Raw genomic sequence first — 20,180 nt, forward strand, 5'->3', positions numbered from 1 at the left:
GCCAGTCCACATAATGGAGTTTCAGAATCAAGAGGAGAAGGCAGATCTCTGCTAGTGTATAACTGGGGAAACAAAACAACAAAACCCCCACAACCCTGACTAATCTCTCTCCTTCATAGAAGAATAATGTTTAAACAAAAATACCCACTTCTGCCAAAATGCCCAACTACCAAAACCTGTGCCAATCACCGTGTCCATTTGCCTCTACATTATATCCCCACTTGCACTCCTTTGTTTATGTAGAAGGATAATTTTTTTATATGGATACTACCATTTTAAGAACGTAAGAATGGCCTCACTGGATCAGACCAAAGGTTCATCTAGCCTAGTATCCTGTTTTAGTAGCCAATGCCAGGTGCTTCAGAGGGAATGAGTAGAATAGGTAATCATCAAGTGATCCACTCCCTGTTGCCCATTCCCAGCTTCTGGCAAATAGAGGCTCGGGACAGAATCCCTGCCCATCCTGGCTAATAGCCATTGATGGACCTATCCTCCATGAATTTATCTAGTTCTTTTTTGAACCCTGCTGTAGTCTTGGCCTTCACAACATCCTCTGGCAAAGAGTTCTACAGGTTGACTGTGCATCATGTGAAGAAATAGTTCCTTTCATTTGTTTTAAACCTGCTGCCTATTAATTTCATTTGGTGACCCCTAGTTCTTGTGTTAGGAAGAGTAAATAACACTTCCTTATTTACTTTCTCCACACCAGTCATGACTTTATAGACCTCTGTCAGATCCCTCTTAGTTGTATCTTTTCCAGGCTGAAAAGTCCAGTCTTATTAATATCTCCTCATATGGAAGCTGTTCCATACCTCTAAATATTTTTGTTGCCCTTTTCTGAATCTTTTCCAATTCCAATATATCTTTTTTTGAGCTGAACCGACCACATCTGCACGCAGTATTCAAGATGTGGGCGTACCATGAATTTATATAGAGGCAATCTGATATTTTTTGTCTTATCTCTCTTTCTTAATGCTTCCCAACATTCTGTTAGCTTTTTTGACTGCTGCTGCACATTGAGTGGACGTTTTCAGAGAACTATCCACAATGACTCCAAGATCTTTCTTGAGTGGCAACAGCTAATTTAGCCCCACCATTTTATATGTATAATTGGGATTATGTTTTCCAATGTGCATTACTTTGCATTTATCACCACTGAATTTCATCTGCCATTTTGTTGCCCAGTCACCCAGTTTTATGCTACCATTTTATAAACTCTTAAGTTATTAGTATGTACCTTCCTATCAAAGAGCTTTGAAATGTATGGTTTAAAGTAGTGTTCCTTTATTCCTTTGGCTTCTACCATAAGTCCATCATGTAGTTCACAAAGTGTGGCAATGATGCACGGAGGCTCTTCAGAGGCCTTGACTTCAGCAGTGTGAAAGTCTGCTGGTAAACCTGGAAGAAACAAAAAAGGTCAGCTATGATCAATTATATTTCAAAAAGAACTAACAAGAAAAAATGTCTTTCAAATGCAAACACCAACGTACCTTTGAATGATGGATTTAACAACTCTCTCCTATCTGGGTACAAAAGGGCATTTGCAAAAATCAGGTCCAGGCAGCACAGAAGCAAATGATAGGAATTTACTAAATCATCTCCAATCATACGGAAATTACCTTTAAAAGACAGCATATCACATCAAATAAAACCACAAAGTTAACCACTCAAAATGTGTACAATGCAGGTAGCTAATGAAAACAGCTTACCCTTGGTGTAAACAAAGAGTGTCCAGCAGAAGTTGAACAGTTCTTTAACACTGCACTTCCTTCTACCAGGAAAAAAAAACAGGAGAAAAGGTAAGACTTCTATCCCATAATACGGGACTTTACTTGTTTGTTTTATGACTAGAGTTCCATTCTTTCCTCACGTAAAAAATATGGTCAGAACCTAAATTCCCTCTAAGCTGTGAGGCCACACAGTAGCCTATTAAGCACCGCGCAGGCGCTCAGGCAGGGAGAGAGGCCTCTCCCCGCCCGCCCCAGCCCAGCCCAGGACCTGCTGCAGCCGGGGAGAGGCGCCCCTCCCCCAACCCAGCCTGGACCTGCCGCGGCCGGGGGAGAAGCACCCCACCCCTGGCCCCAACACTGTCGCGGATGTCGATTAATCGCAGTTAACTCACATGATTAACTCAAAAAATTAATTGTGATTAAAAAAATTAATCGCACTGTTAAATAATAGAATACCAATTGCAATTATTTTGGGATGTTTTTCTACATTTTCAAATACATTGATTTTTATTACAACACAGAAGACAAAGTGTACAGTGCTCACTGTATATTACTTTTGATTACAAATAGTTGCACTGTAAAAATGATAAACAAAAGAAATAGCATCTTTCAGTTCACCTCATACAAATACTGTAATGCAAATGATTGTGAAAGTGTAACTTACAAATATCGATTTTGTTACATAACTGCACTCAAAAACAGAACAATGTAAAACCTTAGAGCCTACAAGTCCACTCAGTTCTACTTCTTGTTCAGCCAATCACTAAGACAAACAAGTTTGTTTACATTTATGGGAGATACTGCTGCCTGCTTCTTATTTATAATGTCACAAAAGCGAGAACAGGCATTCGCATGGCACTTTTATAGCCGGCGTCGCAAAGTATTTACATGTCAAATATGCTAAACATTTGTATGTCCTTCATGCTTTGGCCACCATTCCAGTGGACATGCTTCCATGCTGATGATGCTGTGACGAAGTGGGACAGTTCTTAATATTTCCTCGGAATACTGTGTGGGTGCCTCAGTTTCCCCTATGCATTTCTGAAGTCTCTAGGTGGTAGGGAAAGGACAGTGTGCATAAATCACTGACATTCTGTCTCCCTGGCAACAAATGGCCAGGGCCCCTTCCCCCCCTGCAAGGAAATAGCTAAAGGTGAACAGAGAGATCAGATGATCTCCTGGCCCACGAAAGAGACAAAGCCAAGAGAAGGAAGGGCTGGAGGGGGTTGGAGAGTTGGAGCTACCTGGGGACTACGAGTGAGGGCAGACGTGGGTGTCTGGCTCTCTGAACCCCAAAATGGACCCGGCCAAGGGGTCCCGTTCGCTGCCGTACCTACAAGCTCTATTTTAGACTGTGTTCCTGTCATCTAATAAACCTCTGTTTTACTGGCTGGCTGAGAGTCACATCTGACTGTGAAGTGGGGGGTGCAGAACCCTTTGGCTTCCCCAGGACACCGCCTGGGCGGACTCGCTGTGGGAAGCGCACGGAGGAGCATATGCTGAATGCTCCCAGGAGGTGAAGCCGTGTGAGCTTCTTGCCCTGAAGACAGTCTGCTCCAAGAGAGAGGAGGCTCCCCAAAGTCCTGACTGGCTTTAAGGGGAGCAGTTCCAGAGCATTGCCCAGGGACTCTGTGACAGATGCTCGTTAAATTTAATTAATGATTTTTTTTTGGGGGGTGACTGAACTCCTTGGGGGAGAATTATATGTCTCCTGTTCTGTTTTACCTGCTTTCTGCCATATATTTCAGGTTATAGCAGTCTCAGACAATGACCCAGCACATGTCACAGTAGAGTTCACAAAATGCAAAAAGGTACTGATGTGAGATTTCTAAAAACAGCTACAGCACTCGACCCAAGGTTTAAGAATCTGAAGTATCGTCCAAAATCTGAGAGGGATGAGGTGTGGAGCATGCTTTCAGAAATCTTAATAGAGCAACATTCTAATGTGGAAACTACAGAACCCGAACCAGCAAAAAAGAAAATCATCCTTCTGCTGGTGGCATCTGACTCAGATGATGAAAATGAACATAACAATCCAAAGCAGAGCGGACTGATGTATCGAGCAGAACCCATCATCAGCATGGCCGCATGTCCTCTATAATGGTGGTTGAAGCATGAATATTTAGCACATCTGGCATGTAAATAACTTGTGACACTGGCTACAGCAGTGCCACGTGAATGCCTGTTCTCACTTCCAGGTGACATTGTAAACAAGAAGTAGGCAGCATTATCTCCTGAAAATTGTAACCAAAGTTGTTCGAGCACTGAGTGGATTTGTAGGCCCTAAAGTTTTACATATTTTTATTTTTGAATGCAGTTTTTTTTTTTTTTTACATAATTCTACTTGTATTAGATGAATTGAAAAATACTATTTATTTTGTTTTTTTACAAGGCAAATATTTGTACTAAAAATATAGTGAGCATTGTACACTTTGTATTCTGTGTTGGGGTGGGGGCAGTATGCAGAGCGGAGCCCCCCAGCTGCCCCTACGCATAGGAGCCGGAGACGGGGGACATGCCTCTGCTTCTGAGAGCCACATGGAGCGGCCCCGACCTTGCTCCCCGTTCTGGAGCGCCGCAGCGGGGCAAGCCCCAGATCTAGCTCCCCAGCGGGAGCTCAAGGGCCAGATTAAAACAGCTGGGAGGCCGGATGTGGCCTGCAGTTTGCCCACCCCTGCTCTAGGGGAACACAAGTAGCTGTTTAAAGGTGACCTGAACTTGCAAAGAAAAAATAGATTTATAACTTTTATTTTTAATAACTTTATGCTTTTCTGCATTAGAAGTTCAGGTTTTGTCTATCCTGGAACTTTATAGACAAACTAATAGCATTCTCAGATGGAATGAGGCTGAAAGTGAGAAATGACAGAGGGGAAAGGATTTTTATCCAGGTTGATTAGAACTCGTTTTTTGTTTACACCAATTTCACAACTACAACTAACACACATTTGAGAGAAAAAGTCAGTTGAATTCAATTACTCCTGGGGGAATTTTGCACCACTGCACACAATTAACAAGCTGGGCATATTTTTAATTTTTTGCATAGAAAAAAAAAAGCGCTTCTTCTGGAAAAGTTGCTTCAGTTCTGCTTTTTGCCCACCAGAGGGCTCTATGGCACTAGAACAGAGCAGCAGATCCCGGTCAGCTAGGGTGAAGAAGGCAGGCTCTTTCCCTTCAGCGCCTGTCGGGCCAGGTCAGGAGACAGGGGATATGGGGAGACCGCATAGGACTGCTGTGGGGGTCAGACAGTGGCTCATAAGGGCTAGTGAGGGAGGACTGGGGAAGGGAAATGGGAATGGAGGCGCAGGGCCACAGGGGGGTGTCTGAATGGAGGCAAAGACACATGGGGACAGGGGGAGGGGGTGCAGGGCCGGATGGGGGAGTGGGTGTCTGAATGGGCGTGGAGGGACACATGTGGACAGGGGCAGATGTGCCTGACAGAATGGAAGAGGCTAGGGGTCAGCCAGGGTCAGCATGAGGGAACTCCCTAACAATCCCTCCCAATGGCCCCAAAAAACCTGTTCCATACTTTTCTCACAACCCTCTAAGTTCACACCCAGGCTCCTTCCTTCTCCCTCAGCTCCTCAGTTACCCCTAACTCCCCGTCTTTTCACTACTTCTGAGGAGTGCAGGAAATACGGTTCTGTATTGTAGTTTAAATGAATTACTCAGAATTCTGTATTAATATGCCTAGTAAGGAATCTATTTGTCAAAAAACATTTCCTGAATCTTTTTTGTCGTCTGTATTGTTACAGACATACTTGCTGACAGGGATTTTGAAATAAATGACCAAAAACAATTTAAATTGGTGTGATTAGAGTATGTTATTTTGACAAATAACGTGCAGAATTTTAAAATATTGTGCACAGAATTTTAATTTTGTTACAGGATTTTAAATATTTTGGCGCACAGTTCCCCCAGGAGTATTCATGTCCCCCTTCAATTAAGATATCAGAAACTCATATCTGTTGGAAAGGACTCCCAGATCTCTCTCCAGCAAAAAAACAAAAACAAACCAACCAACCCCCCCCCCCAACCGGACTTGCTCTCTCATATTTCTAATGTAAAACAATCAGAAAACTTTTTTTAAAATGAGTACTTTTGTACATCAGGAAGAAGCACATAAACCCAATTAAAAAAAGAACTATGTAGGATACTTGACAATGCATAACATTACGCACCAATTCAGAAAAGTAAAACAATACTGTAGCCATCTGAATCTAAAGGAATCATTTCAGAAAGACTAATTACAAGAGATAGTATTTGACCAGGACACTGAGGCCAATACCCCTGCTCTTGAAAAAAGTGCTATGGGATTTTTGTTGAACACAAGTAATCAGAATTTTAGCTTTAGGTTTCATCTGAAGAATGGTATCTTCTGCATCACAGCACTTAATGCTCACCCAAACAAGGGACTAGAGTTGGCCAAAGTCCTGGTATCTTGCAACCAATTGCATGCAGGATGACCAGGGACTTATGCAGAGCCCCACTGACATCAATGGAACTTCACAGGGGCATACATGCGACTAAGTGCATCTCATTGCAGAACTGAACCCAAAAGTGACATCTATCAAGTCAACACTTTTTCAAAGTATAAATCCTGGCCTTACCATTGCTTAAACAGAAGTTTTCAGAAGGGCTGTCAAGGGATTAAAAAAATTAATCACGATTTATCGCACCATTAAACAGAATACCATTTATTTAAATATTTTTGGACATTTACTACATTTTCAAATAGATTTACTTTAATTACAACACAGAATAGAAAGTGTACAGTGCCCACTTTATATTTATTTTTGATTACAAACATTTGCATTGTAAAATAAATAGTATTTTCAATTCACCAAATACAAGTACTGTAGTGCAATCTCTTGACATTTTTAAGTTCAACTTTCATGATAATTACGTACAAAATATAACTGCATTCAAAAATAAAACAAAGTCCACTCAGTCCTACTTCAGCCACTCGCTCAGACAAGCAAGTTTGGTTACATTTGTAGGTGATAAGGCTGCCAGCTCGTTTACAATGTCACCTGAAAGTGAGAATAGGCATTCACATAGCACTGCTGTAACTGTAAAAATGCGGCCTCTGGCAAGACACAACTGAAAGTATCAATTCAGGACAAACTGCTTAGAGCAGGGCACTTACAGCCAAAGGCTGGGTTTCCTCACACCAAACCATCCAAACAGAGAAGACTTCGGTTTTACCCCATTGACTAACCAGAAGTCATACAAGCAATTCCCTTAGATACTCCAGTTCCCTTGTACCACCACTAGCACCGCTTCTTATGGAGATGAATGGTTATGAAAACCAATACCCCAGTAAAAGAAAAAAGGTTCTCCCATCCCAAAGGGCCAACCCCCAGACCCAGGTCAGTATACAAGTCAGATCTTACCCACAAATCACGCTGTTGCCAATCCTTTAGATTTTTTATTCTAAAGGTTTATTCATAAAAAGAAAGAAATATAGATGAGAGTTAGAATTGGTTAAATGGAATCAAATACATACAACAATTGCAAAGTTTAGTTCAGGCTTGATGGGATTACTGCTGATGTAAACCAATCAAGTCTCTGGAGTACAAACATCCCAGCTTGGATGGGTCATGTAGTCCTTTGTTTAGAGCTTCAGTTTCAAGCAAAGTTCCTCCAGAGGTAAAAAGCGGGACTGAAGACAAAATGGAGAGGTTTCCAGGGCCCTTTATATCCTCTCTTGTGTGGAAGGTAACCCCTTTTTTCTCCTGTGCAAAATCACAGCAACAAGATGGAGTTTGTAGCCACCTGGGCACGTCACATGTCCATGAATGATTCAGCCTTTTGCAGGCCGACGCCATTGTTTACATGTTAGTTTGAACATTCCCAGGAAAGCTCAGATGTGGATTGGCGTCTCCCAAAGTCCATTGTCATTTAAGTGTTTCTTGACTGGGCACTTACTGAGAATAGTCCTTTCTCAAGAAACTGACCAAATGCTTCACTGAGGTTACTTGTATCTCAGTGTGTTTGATTCTAAGTACATAGCCAATATTCATAACTTCAAATACAAAAATGATACACACAGACAGCATAATCATAACCAGCAAACTACAAGCTTTTCATAGAAACCCCACTTGACCTCCTCTGTACAATATTTGCTGCAAATACATAACACTGGTTGCAACAATGATCCATAGGGTCACAGTTCATGTCAACAACATCACAACAATGTCGCAAGATATTTATGTGCCAGATGCGCTAACCACCATTCCAGAGGATATGCATGCATGCTGATGACGGGTTCTGCTTGATAACTATCCAAAGCAGAGCGGACTGATGCACGTTCATTTTCATCATCAGTGTCCAATGCCACCAACAGAAGGTTGATTTTCTTTTTTGGTGGTTCGGGTTCTGTAGTTTCCACCTCAGAGTGTTGCTCTTTTAAGTCTTCTGAAAGCATGCTCCACACCTCGTCCCTCTCAGATTTTGGACGGCACTTCAGATTCTTAAACCTTCGGTTGAGTGCTGAGGCTATCTTTAGAAATCTCACACTGGTACCTTCTTTGCATTTTTTCAGATCTGCAGTGACAGTGTTCGTAAATCAAACAACATGTGCTGGGTCATCATCCGAGACTGCTATAACATGAAATATATGGCAAAAAGTGGGTAAGACAGAGCAGAGGACATACAATTCTCCCCCAAGGAGTTCAGTCATAAAAAAATAGTATGTTAATTAAATTTAACGATCAGCAGCAGCATGGAAGCATGTCTTCCGGAATGGTGGCTGAAGAATAAAGGGGCATACGAAGGTTTAGCATATCTGGCATGTAAATACCTTGCAATGCCAGCTACAAAAGTGCAATGCGAACGCCTGTTCTCACTTTCAGGTGATATCGTAAATGAGAAGCAGGCAACACTGTCTCCCATAAAAGTAAACAAACTTGTTTGTCTTAGCAAATGGCTGAACAAGAAGTAGGATTGAGTGGACTTGTAGGCTCTAAAGTTTTACATAGTTTTGCTTTTGAGTGCAGTTATGTAACAAAAAACAAATCTACATTTGTTAGTTACACTTTCAAGATAGACTACAGTACTTGTATAAGGTGAACTGAAAAATATTTTAAAATCATTTTTACAGTGCAAATATTTGTCAAAAATATAAAGTAAGCACTGTACACTTTGTATTCTGTGTTGTAATAGAGATTAAAATATTTGAAAATGTAGAAAATCAATATTTAATAAATTTCAATTAGTATTCTATTGTTTAACAGTGCAGTTAACTACTATTATTTTTTTTTAATAGCAGTCAATTTTTGAGTTAACCACACGAGTTAACGCAATTAATCGACAGCTTTACTTTTCAGTAAAATCATTTAAATCTCTCAATATACCTCTGTTTTCTGCTCCTTTGTGGTTTAGGTGTTTCTTCGTAAGGGTTTTGAAATACATCCAAAAATATTGGTTCAAACTTTCTGAAAATGACAGTCGATACTTCAAAGTTTCTCTCTAGCCTCTCCATTCGCTCCCGAAATTCCTGCGGCAGGTCTGACATGTCCATCCACTTCTTCATTTTACTAAAAAACTGAATTAAACTTAAAAAGAGCAACATTTGATTATAATTTAATCTCCAGCCATGAAACAGATCAAATAGTTTAGACTAAGATTCCCCCGCCCCCACATTCTTGATCTTTTCTTAAAAAGATGGACTTTTGATGAAAACCAAATCGGATTAATTTATTGCTTAGTAACTGCTTTAATTCCAGGAAAGGATAAACACACTTTGCTAGACTCTAGTGCTGAGTATGTTTCACACAGTTAACTCTTACTTGTGGATTTCCTTTGGTTTCCACACCCTTACATGGATTAATTCAGATCAGAGAAGTTGGCTCTCTTTGGTGGGGTCAGAAAAACAAGAGTTGAGGGGCAGGGAAAATGTAATTTTCACAACTGGGTGCTTAACCAGGACACCTGTTTTGAAGAATTAGGTGTTGAATTAATACTGAAGTGCATAAATACTTATGTAATTATACATCTCTAAGCACCCAAGCATTCATCTGAGTTTCATTGTGAAATGGTCAGCACTTTCAATTTTGAATCCAACAATATGACTTCAAAACTCAGTAAAAAAGTGCCATGTATTTAGTTTAATGAAGAAAGATGACTTGATTCATGGTCTGTAAATATCTATACGGGGAAAATAATAAATACTAGTTGGCTATTCAATCTATACAAAGGTATAACATGATCCAATGGCCAGAGACTGTAGTTGGCAAAATTAAAGCTGTAAATAAGATTACTGGAAATTTTTAAATCGTGAGGGTGGTTAACCATTAGAACAGATTATCAAAGGAAGTGGTTAATTTTCTATCACTCGGAGTCTTTAGATCAAGATTGGATCTTTTTCTAAAACATAAGATCTAGTTCAAACAGAAGTCACTGGATTTGATGTAGAAATCACTGGATTCTCTGGCCTAGGGATGTAAACAGGGTGGATAAAAATCAATGATTTAAAATAATATAACAAAATCATTTTTTAAAATTTAAATCAGATTTTTTTGATAAAAATGCTTTGAGGAAAAAACCTATCTAAAGATAGTTTTAATTAAGATAAGATATTTTTGAGCTATAATGTATCATGGAATAGGGATTATAAATTCTAATTCTATAGTATGAGACAATATATTCATGTAATGTTTAAGAAAATTTTGTAAATGAGTTCCAATAGTTCATGGATTAGGGACCCAATCTTAAAGGGTTCCAGGGGCTTCTGTATAGATTATTTGGGTTAATCTTTCTATCTATCCAATGGGAATCAGTGCTCAGTCTAGAAAATACCAACAGAGATGCTTAGTTTTGCAGTTCTCAAACTGGATTTGTGTCTCCAGAGGTAACGTGCTTGTTAACAGCAAAAATGTTTATAAATAAATAAATATAGAGAGGTGAGAAATAACAGACTTCAACTCTATTGTCCCTCTGTAAATTTGTGTACACAGAGTCAATCCCTTATCTCTCTCTAAAAGTGCAAAGTTTCAAAAAGTTAAATGAATAGAAGATTGTTGGGGGCGGAATAGATCTGGACAAGGAGCAGAAGTCTGGAGATAAATGTGAGAAGTGAAGGACATATGCTTGTTTTGTTATAATATTATATGTTTGCTGTTGAAGAAAAAAAATTCAGAATACTTAATGATGTTGTTTTAGTTAAATAAAATAATTTAAATGTCTGTCTGGTGATACAGCATGGGAAGAAAATCCTCCAAATATTAACCTGTTGAATTGGAAAGAGTTCAGCTCTCAATGACTTCATAAATATCTGCTTCAGTTACCTTTGGTAAATGAAACAACCAAACAATCATTCATTTTCTGGTATAGCTGTAAAACGAATCTGAAAAGTTTTCAAAATAAATCACTGTTTAAAAATGTATAGGGTGTACCTTCTAAAAATGAAACCTACATCTGTCTGAGTTGCGAAGAATATGTATTAAGGTTATAACAAACAAAAATGCACTTTTATGTAGATAGTATTTAAATCAAATCCACCCTGGATGTAAATATTGTTTAAAAAAAGTTAACCGTTTAACCATTTAAATGAAATATTTTTAAAGGGCCGGCCCGGGCCCAGCCAGCGCAGGGCCAGACTGGGGTTAACGGTTAAGGCAGGTTGAGTGGGGCCAGCTGGCACGGGGCCGGACTGGGGATTAATGGTTAACGCTTACCTGTTTAACTGGTAAGCAATAGTGTTACCGGTTAATAGGTTAACATCCCTACTCTGGCCTACGTTATGCAGGAAATAACACTAGAGGATCTTAACAGTCCCTTCTGGCCTTAATATCTGTGAAAACTGGATAATGTGCTGGATTTTATATTTGTGCAATATCAATGATGCCCTACTTCCACCACTATGAGGAAGGTGCCATTCTGCTTTCAGTTAAAATGTAAGCAAAACAGCAGTTAAAAGGGACCAGATCTAGAATAAGGAAAAGAAGCTGTGACTACACACAGATGTTTAGATCTCTAGAAAAAAAGCGAAAAACAAAACACAAAGTACCTTAGTTTGGCTGACCGTAGTATCCTAGTCAGTGAAACGCAGTTTCCTTCCATAAGACCGCTTCCAACAGTGGGAAGTATGCTTTTACGACAAGCAACATATAGAGCACAAGCCAACCAATGCACCACTTCTCCCTGTCAAACCAGAAGTAAACAAATCAATGGACAAACTTTTCCAGGGCAACAATGCTCAATTTGCGGTCTCAGCTTTTCATCTACTTCAAGTATCTCTAAAATCCTTTGGGACAGTAACAAGAACCAACATTTACTCAGGGTTGGATGATTATTTTTTTAAAAATCTATCTGGAACAAGGGAACCAAAACTACTTCATAGGAGTGGAGGACTATCCTTAATTTGCATGGAACAGAGCAGACTGCAGCTGATTGTTCCTTTAAAAACAGACACTACGAGGCCTGCAATATGATTTGGCCACTTAGTTCACAATAAACCATTGCAGCTTGCAGAGCCCTGAGGTCTCTGCTGTCTGCACCTCTGTATTAAAGATAACTATATGGTAGTACTCCACGAGGCCACAATCTGGCCACTGATCAGCTAGAAACCCATTATCTTTTTTGCAACATCAGTGAAGCCAGCCCTGTCTATTTTATGCCCCTACTATCACCTTCACACGGAAGTTCTTCCATGCTTCCTTACGGTTGGAATGCCCTCTCCAAACTATTGTTAAAGCCCATGGGAGCCAGTTGCATAGTTTTTGGTGGTTCCCAGAACGGGTCCAAGCAGAGCCAGGGCAACCGCCCTGGCCCTGCGCTTCAGGGGGACACGGGGTCCAGGGTGGCCTGTGGGGGGGGGCTGTCGCCGGCAGCAGTGAGCAACCCAGCCCCAGCCCGCCCTGCTGGCTCCCGGTATCACTCAGGGGAGGGGGCGGAAGCCGGAAAGAGGGCTGGGGGGGGGGGGGGGGGGGAAGAGGTGGAATGGGGGCAGGGAAGGGGCAGAGCAGGGGCGGGGTGGGGGCATATTCAAAAGAGCTGTGTCATTATCACGTATAGACAGGAACAAATGTACTTAAACACAGTATGTCATACGTAATTAGTACTAATAAAGTTGATACTTAGTTAAATAAATTTCTTACGATAGCGATATTGTGCAATATAGAGAAACTGTTAAACGCTTAATATTTCCAGTCCATTTTTATATTTATATATATATATATTTTAAATATCGGCTTACAAGGCAGGTATGGGGGGCGGGACTTGGACCCAGGGCCGTCCCTAGGGAGGTGTGGGGCCCAGGATAACCCCTCCCTCCACCCCAGGCCATGCCCACACTCCACTCCTTCCCCCAACCCCTTTCCAGCTTCCGCCTCCTCCCCCAAGCAATGCTGGGAGCCAGTGGGGTGTGGCTGAGCAGGCTGGGGCCAGGTCATTCACTGCTGCCAGCAACAGGCCCCCCGCTAACCCTTCAGGCCACCCTGGACCCCACGTCCCCATGAAGCACGGGGCCCAGAGCAGTTGCTCTATGGACGGGATGGCTCTGAAAATATAAGCCCAAACTTTGGTGGAGCTGGGCCCACATTCCTGAATATTGGTAAAGCATGGGCACCACAGACCCATATAATTCACCGCCTATGTTAAAGCCACTTGGTCCTCCTTTAGATCTCCCAAGACCCTCTTCTACTGAGACGCCTGTGGTCAATTGCCAGCTTCTACACTGATTTACCAGAAGAGCTTCAGTACATACAACCCTTCAGAAACTGCCTTTCATAAGTTATTTCTGAATTGCATAAGCAAATCTTTTCAAAATAGAAGAATCACGATCCTAAAAATCTAAGCATTGCCTCTATCTTATTGCCAAGACACAGATTAATCAGGTCAAAATATAATTTATTTCTTTTAAAAGTCCTATTTAAACTGTATCTTGACAAGCTCCTCAAACTCAGTAGCTCCAAGCTTCCCATAGCTTAAAATCAGGACAAGTATTAAACAATCCCTCTAGTCTGTCCTGCAAGTAGTAGGTGGTGTCAGTAAGCCAGCAGACCTGTCCAAAGCAGACATTATCTCACTGTGGTGGTATCTGGATTCTAAAGGTTTTTGCTGTCTGGCAAAGGAGAAATCCCAGAAGCATATGATGATTTCTTCCTCTACTTCACCTCTAGCATTCCATACCTAAGGGTCTTCCCTCCTCCCTTTCCAGGGGGTAGGTGTTTTGCTTGTATAGTAAACCTCATCTACATGGGAAAGTTACACTGGTTTAACCGAAGGTGTGAATTTAAATTAGTATAGCTTGGACCCCAGAAAAAGTATGTCAGAAACTCTCTTAGCTAGCAGTGTTTGCGCAAACTAAAGGCCGGGTCTACAATACAAAGTAAGGTCAATGCAAGGCAGCTTACACTAACCTACTTTTGCATGTATCTACATTTAAATTAGTCTCCTACCCATGTAAATGCACCATTACACCAACATAGGAACACCACCTCCCTAAGCAGCACAAAGCCATGGTTGATGTACTTTGGTTGACGCAGTGTGAGTGTAGACACTGTATTAGGGTATGTCTACACTGGAAACTTCAAAGCACTGCCATGGGAAGTCTGTGTGGTCACATGCTCTCCCAGCGCTCCTGGTAATCGACCTCCATGCGGGGTGGTGGGAGGGGATTAGCTGCGAGTGCGGCTCCCAACATTCAGAGCCTATCTACACTAGCGCTTTAAAGTGCTCAGACTTGCTGCGCTCAGGGGGGTGATTTTTCACCGCCCTGAGCCAGCAAGTTAGAGCGCTATAAAATGTAAGTGTAGACAAGTTATGTTGACCCTAACTATCCCCCAGCAACCATCCCACAATGCCCCACACTGATCGCTCTGGTCATCATAGTGAACTCCCCTGCCCAGGGGTCAGAAAGACTGGAAGCCACCCTCTCGCCTTTAAAGCCCTCCGAACATTTGAGATTCCTTTTTTCTGATTTCCCGGCTTGGTGAGCAGACTAGCGGCTCTCCATTGTTGATTGCAACTGCCTAGTTAACTATGCCATCCACACACTCCAGATGTGCTCCTGCTTGGAGTAGACTGGAGCTATTGGCTCTCCTGGGCTTGTGGGAGAAGAGACTGTTAAGGCACAGCTCTGATCCAGCTGTAGAAACATTGCCCTCTACGAGCAGATTATTCAGGGGATGTAGGAGAAGCGGTATGACAGGGACCAGCAGCAGTGCCATGTGAAAGCCAAGAAGCTGCAGCAGCATACCAGGCCAGGGAGGCCAACAACCAATTTGTTGCCAAGCCACAAACCTGCCGCTTTTACAAAGAGCTGCATGCCATTCCCAGCGGAGATTGCACCACCACCCTCAACAGCACCATGAATACCTCAAAGGTATTCTAAGTCACAAGCCCCTGCCATGAACTGCAGGGAGAAGGAGATGTTGGACAAAGAGGAGGATGGGGGACAAGTGACCAAGGGATCCAGCTGTGCAGTGAGCCAGGACCTATTTTTTACCCCACCGCAGTCCAGCACAAGCAAGCCCAATGCAGGGGAAGGAACCTCGGTTACCAGTGTACATAAATTTTCAGTTACAGAGTTGTTCCCACCCCCAAAAGCAGCAGGACACAATCTTTTCACTTTTCATTAATTTACCCCTGCTAGAAGACGTAGTGGTACAATCAAGAGAGGTAGAGCTGCTATCTGATTTTCATTCCTGTCTAGAGCTAGGGACCATGCATAGCAGTTTGTTTATGTACACAGGGATGTCCCTTGAATCCTCCTGAGAGATCTCAATGAAACTTTCATGGAAGTACTCTGCAATCCTCTGACGGTTTCTAGGGAGGGCTGCCTTGTTTCTTCCTCCAAGGTTGGACACTTTCCCATGCCACTCAGTGATAACTTCAGCAGGTACCATTGCAGTACACAGGCTAGCAGCACATGGGCCTGGGTGGCTTTGGGATGCCTGCAGCAGCTGCGTGAGAGCCTTTGTTACCCTCAGAGTGAGATATCAGCTAAAATCACCATCTACTGTAGAAAGGGTGCCAGTATTCATTGTCCTATATACTATTAGAATCATGCAACCAAACAATTCCCTCCTCATTTCCCTTATCCCCCAGTAGTCCATACTCACCATGGCTGGTGCAGTGATTGATGCCAGGCACAAGAAATCCCAAGCAGAAGTGAGACTGTAGTGCTTAAAACTTTTGGGGAGCAAGTTCAACATTGTTTCACTTTCTGTAATGAATGCACCAGCAATAGTACCTCGGTGTGTTTTATCTTCAGCTGTTGCCATTGTGGCCTTCAGTCTCCCGCTCCACACCTGCGGAGCCACATAAGGTGGAGGAAGAAGAGGACTCGGGATAACATGTTCCAGGACATCCTGCAAGCCAGTGCTGCATCGGACCATAAGCACAGGGCCTGGAGGATGAACACTGCAGACAGTCTGGAAAAGGAAAGAGTGGAGAGGAGAAAGGCCCAGGAGTCCCAGCAGGAAGAGGGAGGAAGATGCACCAGGGTACAGTGGAGCTTCTCAGGCAGCAAACAGATGCAGCAAACTCTGGTGGACTTTCAGATTCAACAATCCCAGGCTAGCCTCCTTTTGCAGCCCATTGAGAACTCCATATTGAGACATCTCATAATCATCACCCCCCCCCCCCCCGCAACATTCCACATGGCTTCCGGAGTTGTTACAGTACCCTTAATGTCCATCGGAGTAGATTGATAAGGACAATCACAGCTTCAAATACTAACTCTGACTTTCACAGATCTGTATCTGTGTAGCTGAAATGGTCATGAAAATTCTTTCACTCTTCATAACTAAATTTATTAAGTTTTTAATGTATTTGTTGTGAAGTTACAATTTTTTTGCACTGATTTTGTTCCAATAGTATTTTATTTTGTAACACAATTCATCTTTATTAGTTCACAAGATATGCTACCAACTACTCAGCAGTTCTGAAAGCAACAATTTACCTGTTACTTCACGTCACACAACTCCCACATGACCATTCACAAAACAAATAGGTGAATTAATGTTATATTCCTACATGTACAGCAATCACCACACAATTCCTACCAGGCCACAAAAGAGCACACTACAACACCACACATTACTCTGGCTCACTATTAAAATGGTCATTTAAAGCCTTCCTGAGACACATAGCTCTGCCTTGAGCCCTTGTATCTGGATGTTCAAATTCAGAAGACAGCCATGCCACCTCTGCCATCCACCTCGGCAGAAGCTTTTCCCCCTCCGCCATACATACATTATGCAGGCCAGAGCAGACAGTTATAATCATTGGGATATTTTTCCTCACTGAGGTCCTATCTTGTGAGTTATCAACGCCAGCGACCCTTCACAACAAAAAGCACATTCAACTGTCATTCCACACTGGCTGAGCCAGTAGTTAAATTGTTCCTTGGTGCAGTTGGGGTGGCCAGTGTATGGCTATGTGAAAAAGGTGTAGGCTGGGTCCCCCAGAATCACTACTGGCATTTCAACATCCCAACAGTAATCCGCCAGTTGGGAAAGAAATTCCCTGCTTGTAGCTCTATGAACAGCCCTCGGTTCTTAAAGATGCGAGCGTCACGCACGTTCCCTGAACAGCCCACACTGATGTCAGTGAAGTGTCCCTGGCGATCCGCCAATGCTTACATAACCACAGAAAAGTAGCCCTTTCTGTTGATGTACTCAGTAGCATGGTGGCCTGGTGCCAAAATAGGGATGTGCGTGTCATCCATTGCTCCACTGCAGTTTGGGAATCCCATTGCTGCAAATCCACCCCCTACGTCCTGCACACTGCGAGAGCGGGAGACAATTAATGGCCCCGCACATTTCCATGACAACGGCCCCCTTGGTAGATTTCCCAACTCTGAATTGATTCCCGACTGACAAGTAGCAATCGGGTTGAAACTTTCCATAGTGTGATTGCCACTCACTTCTCCACTATCAGTAAAGCTCTCATTTTGGTGTCCCAGTACTGGAGGGCAGGTGCAAGCTCGGCACACGAATCCAGGAATGTGGACTTGCACAAAGTAGGGATGGAAATATTGATTAAAAAAGTTAACCAGTTAAACGATTAAAATTATTTCGGTTAACCAAGGTAGCTGGGGGGGGAGGGGGGTCCTGGGCCAATCTGGCTGGGGCCCAGCACAGGCAGGGCTGGGGTCGGGACAGCCAGGTTCGGGTCCCTCCCACCGGCCCAACGCAGGGCTGCTGGGGTTAATAGTTAACTTTGGTCAACTGGTAAGCCTAATGCTTACTGGTTAACCTTTTATATCCCTAGCTGAAAGATCTGCAGCCACTGCTTATCATTCCAAACCTGCATTAGAATGAGATCCCACCAGTCAGCGCTTGTTTCTCGAGGCCAGAAGAGCACTCCAACATCTGCAGCTATTCTATGAACGCCACCGACAACCTTGAATTGATTCTCATGATGTAGCACAGCAATGTGTCAAAAAATCATCATGTTCCCCACTGATTTGGTTTTTCAAGCACTTCTGCAAATATTCCAGGATCACGCACCCTGTGCTTTCAATGTTTGTGGAAATAATGCAAAGCTATGCAGTCTCCATGCTTCTGTCAGAGAAGACAGACAGCGAGGAGGGTCACGTGGGTTTGTGGAGTTTTGAAATAAAGGCACAAAAATTATGGGATACAGATAACTTTATGAGATGTAGACAGTTGCAAACTGGGACGTGGACCCCATGCTCCCAGTCACTCCTGCGAGACTCATTTTGGCCCTATCATGCACTGCCAAAACTTCCTAAGACAGTGCACTAGGGAGGGGCAAGTTGCATTGCCAATGTAACTTGAGTCAACATAAATTTGTAGTGTAGGCATGGCCAAAGTACCTCCGGCTCCATCCAACTATCAATAACAGATTCTCTGCCCCAAACCAGGTTAGATCAAACTTGGGGGCTGCTCTAACTTGTGCAAGGGAACTAGGGATCATATGGCTCTAGCTCTGGAGTGGGCAAACTACGGCCTGCGGGACCGTCCTACCTGGCCCCCAAGCTTCTGGCCCGGGAGGCTAGCCCCCGGCCCTCCCCTGCTGTCCCCCCTCCCCTGCAGCCTCGGCTCGCACACTGCACTGCAGGTACAATGCTCTGGGTAGCGGGGGTGTGAGCGCCTTGTTGTTTTTGTTCCAGAACAAGGCACTCTTGTTCCAGAATAAACGTGTCACATGTGGACTCCAGCCCTGAATAGTTTGGCCTGGTCTTAATGCTTATATTGGCATAACTATATCCACCAAGAGTGTGAATAAATGACACCCCCCCCCCCCCACACACACGCACACCTACCAACCAAGCAACATAGCTATGCTGACTAAACCTCCAGGGTGGATACAGTTGTGTAGCCAGACGAAGGCTTTCGAGGGCATAGCTAATATTGTTTGGGGAGGTGGTGTTCTGGCACCAGAAGTCCCCCTGTCTGTCTCTGTACACTACACCTGCACCGGGGGCCGTACATGGCACTCTGCGAGGGAGACACAGCCTTCATGTGTAGACAGGCCCTTACGGAACCTGAAACGCGTTTGGCCAACTCCCATTGGCAGAGCATTCATCTCCGGCCCGGCGGAGTACCAGCCCGGGCAGTCCGATCCGCGCAGCCGGACAGGAGCCCTGGGAACACAGGCACACAGCTGAGCGGGTGTCTGCGCCAGGCCTCCTGCGGGCGCTCCACGTCTGGGTACAGCCTCCGGCAGGTCCCCGCCCGGCGCAGCGCTGACCGGTCTCCCACGGAGCCGAGTCTGCCAGCACGAGCGCTCGCTCACGCCTCCGCCCCAGAGCCAGCGGGCACCCCGGGCCCTGCAGGGCCGCGGGCGGCCCAGGAGCTACCTCAGCAGCCCGGCCCCAGGGGCGCCCCGCCGGCACGCAGCCCGCTTGCTCGGACACCGGGGCGGAGCGGCGTTTGCCGGCACCTTGGGGTGGATCCCGGGGCAAAGCCAGCTGGGCCCGGCGCCTGCCCCCTGCCCCGTCGGGCTCCGGGCGGAGCCGGCCACGGCCCTGCCGCTCACCTCCAGGCTGTACGTGCCACGCAGCGCCGTGAAGTCCCGCAGAGCCTCCGCGGCACTGGCCGCGTCCAAGTTGAGGTCCTGGCAGAGGCGGTCGATGGCGGCGCGGGCAGAGCCCTCCCCGGCCGGGGGCTCCTCCCGGGACATGGCGGCTCCGCAGCCCCCCGCGGCTCCGTGGGCCGAACCCACAAGCCCCTGCGCCCTGCGCGCCAAAACCGTTTCACCCGGCCGGGCCCCGTATCCCTCCGCCCCGATCCCTCCGTATCGCCTCCCCTTCCCCCCGCTCTGCGGCTGCTGCCGCTTCCCCGGACCCCGCGAGCGGCGCTGACAGCGGGCCGGCCGCGGAGGAATATGGGGCAGCGGCGGGTGCAGCACTGCTCCGCGTGACACGGCCGGGGAGCGGTTTGGGCCAGGTGTAGTGCGAACTGCTCCTGGGACAGGGAGAGCAGATTGTAACGGGTAGCAGGGACTGGTCGGTAAGTGGGGGTGGGTCTTATT

At 44.5% G+C, this 20,180-nt stretch overlaps 1 protein-coding gene across 4 annotated transcripts in view; it reads right to left on the reverse strand.

The window, feature by feature from the left end:
• Positions 1–19,908, reverse strand: part of RBL1 (RB transcriptional corepressor like 1) — an 83,307-nt gene extending 63,399 nt beyond the window's left edge. For 2 of the 4 annotated variants that reach the window (XM_054045450.1, XM_054045453.1), the window contains exons 1-7: positions 19,686–19,908; positions 15,797–16,108; positions 11,740–11,873; positions 9,086–9,286; positions 1,710–1,771; positions 1,491–1,619; positions 1,238–1,398 (exon numbers count right to left, since the gene is read on the reverse strand). In XM_054045450.1, the coding sequence (XP_053901425.1) occupies positions 1,238–1,398; positions 1,491–1,619; positions 1,710–1,771; positions 9,086–9,286; positions 11,740–11,873; positions 15,797–16,108; positions 19,686–19,829 (1,143 nt within the window). In that variant the 5' untranslated portion in view covers positions 19,830–19,908. The remainder of the gene's footprint in view (positions 1–1,237; positions 1,399–1,490; positions 1,620–1,709; positions 1,772–9,085; positions 9,287–11,739; positions 11,874–15,796; positions 16,109–19,685) is intronic. The other 2 variants (XM_054045451.1, XM_054045452.1) reach the window with 2 other exon arrangements.
• Between the last annotated feature and the right edge of the window lie 272 nt (positions 19,909–20,180).

The sequence above is a fragment of the Malaclemys terrapin genome, chromosome 12, assembly GCF_027887155.1.
Source record: "Malaclemys terrapin pileata isolate rMalTer1 chromosome 12, rMalTer1.hap1, whole genome shotgun sequence".
In the NCBI taxonomy this organism is placed as follows: Eukaryota; Metazoa; Chordata; order Testudines; family Emydidae; genus Malaclemys; species Malaclemys terrapin.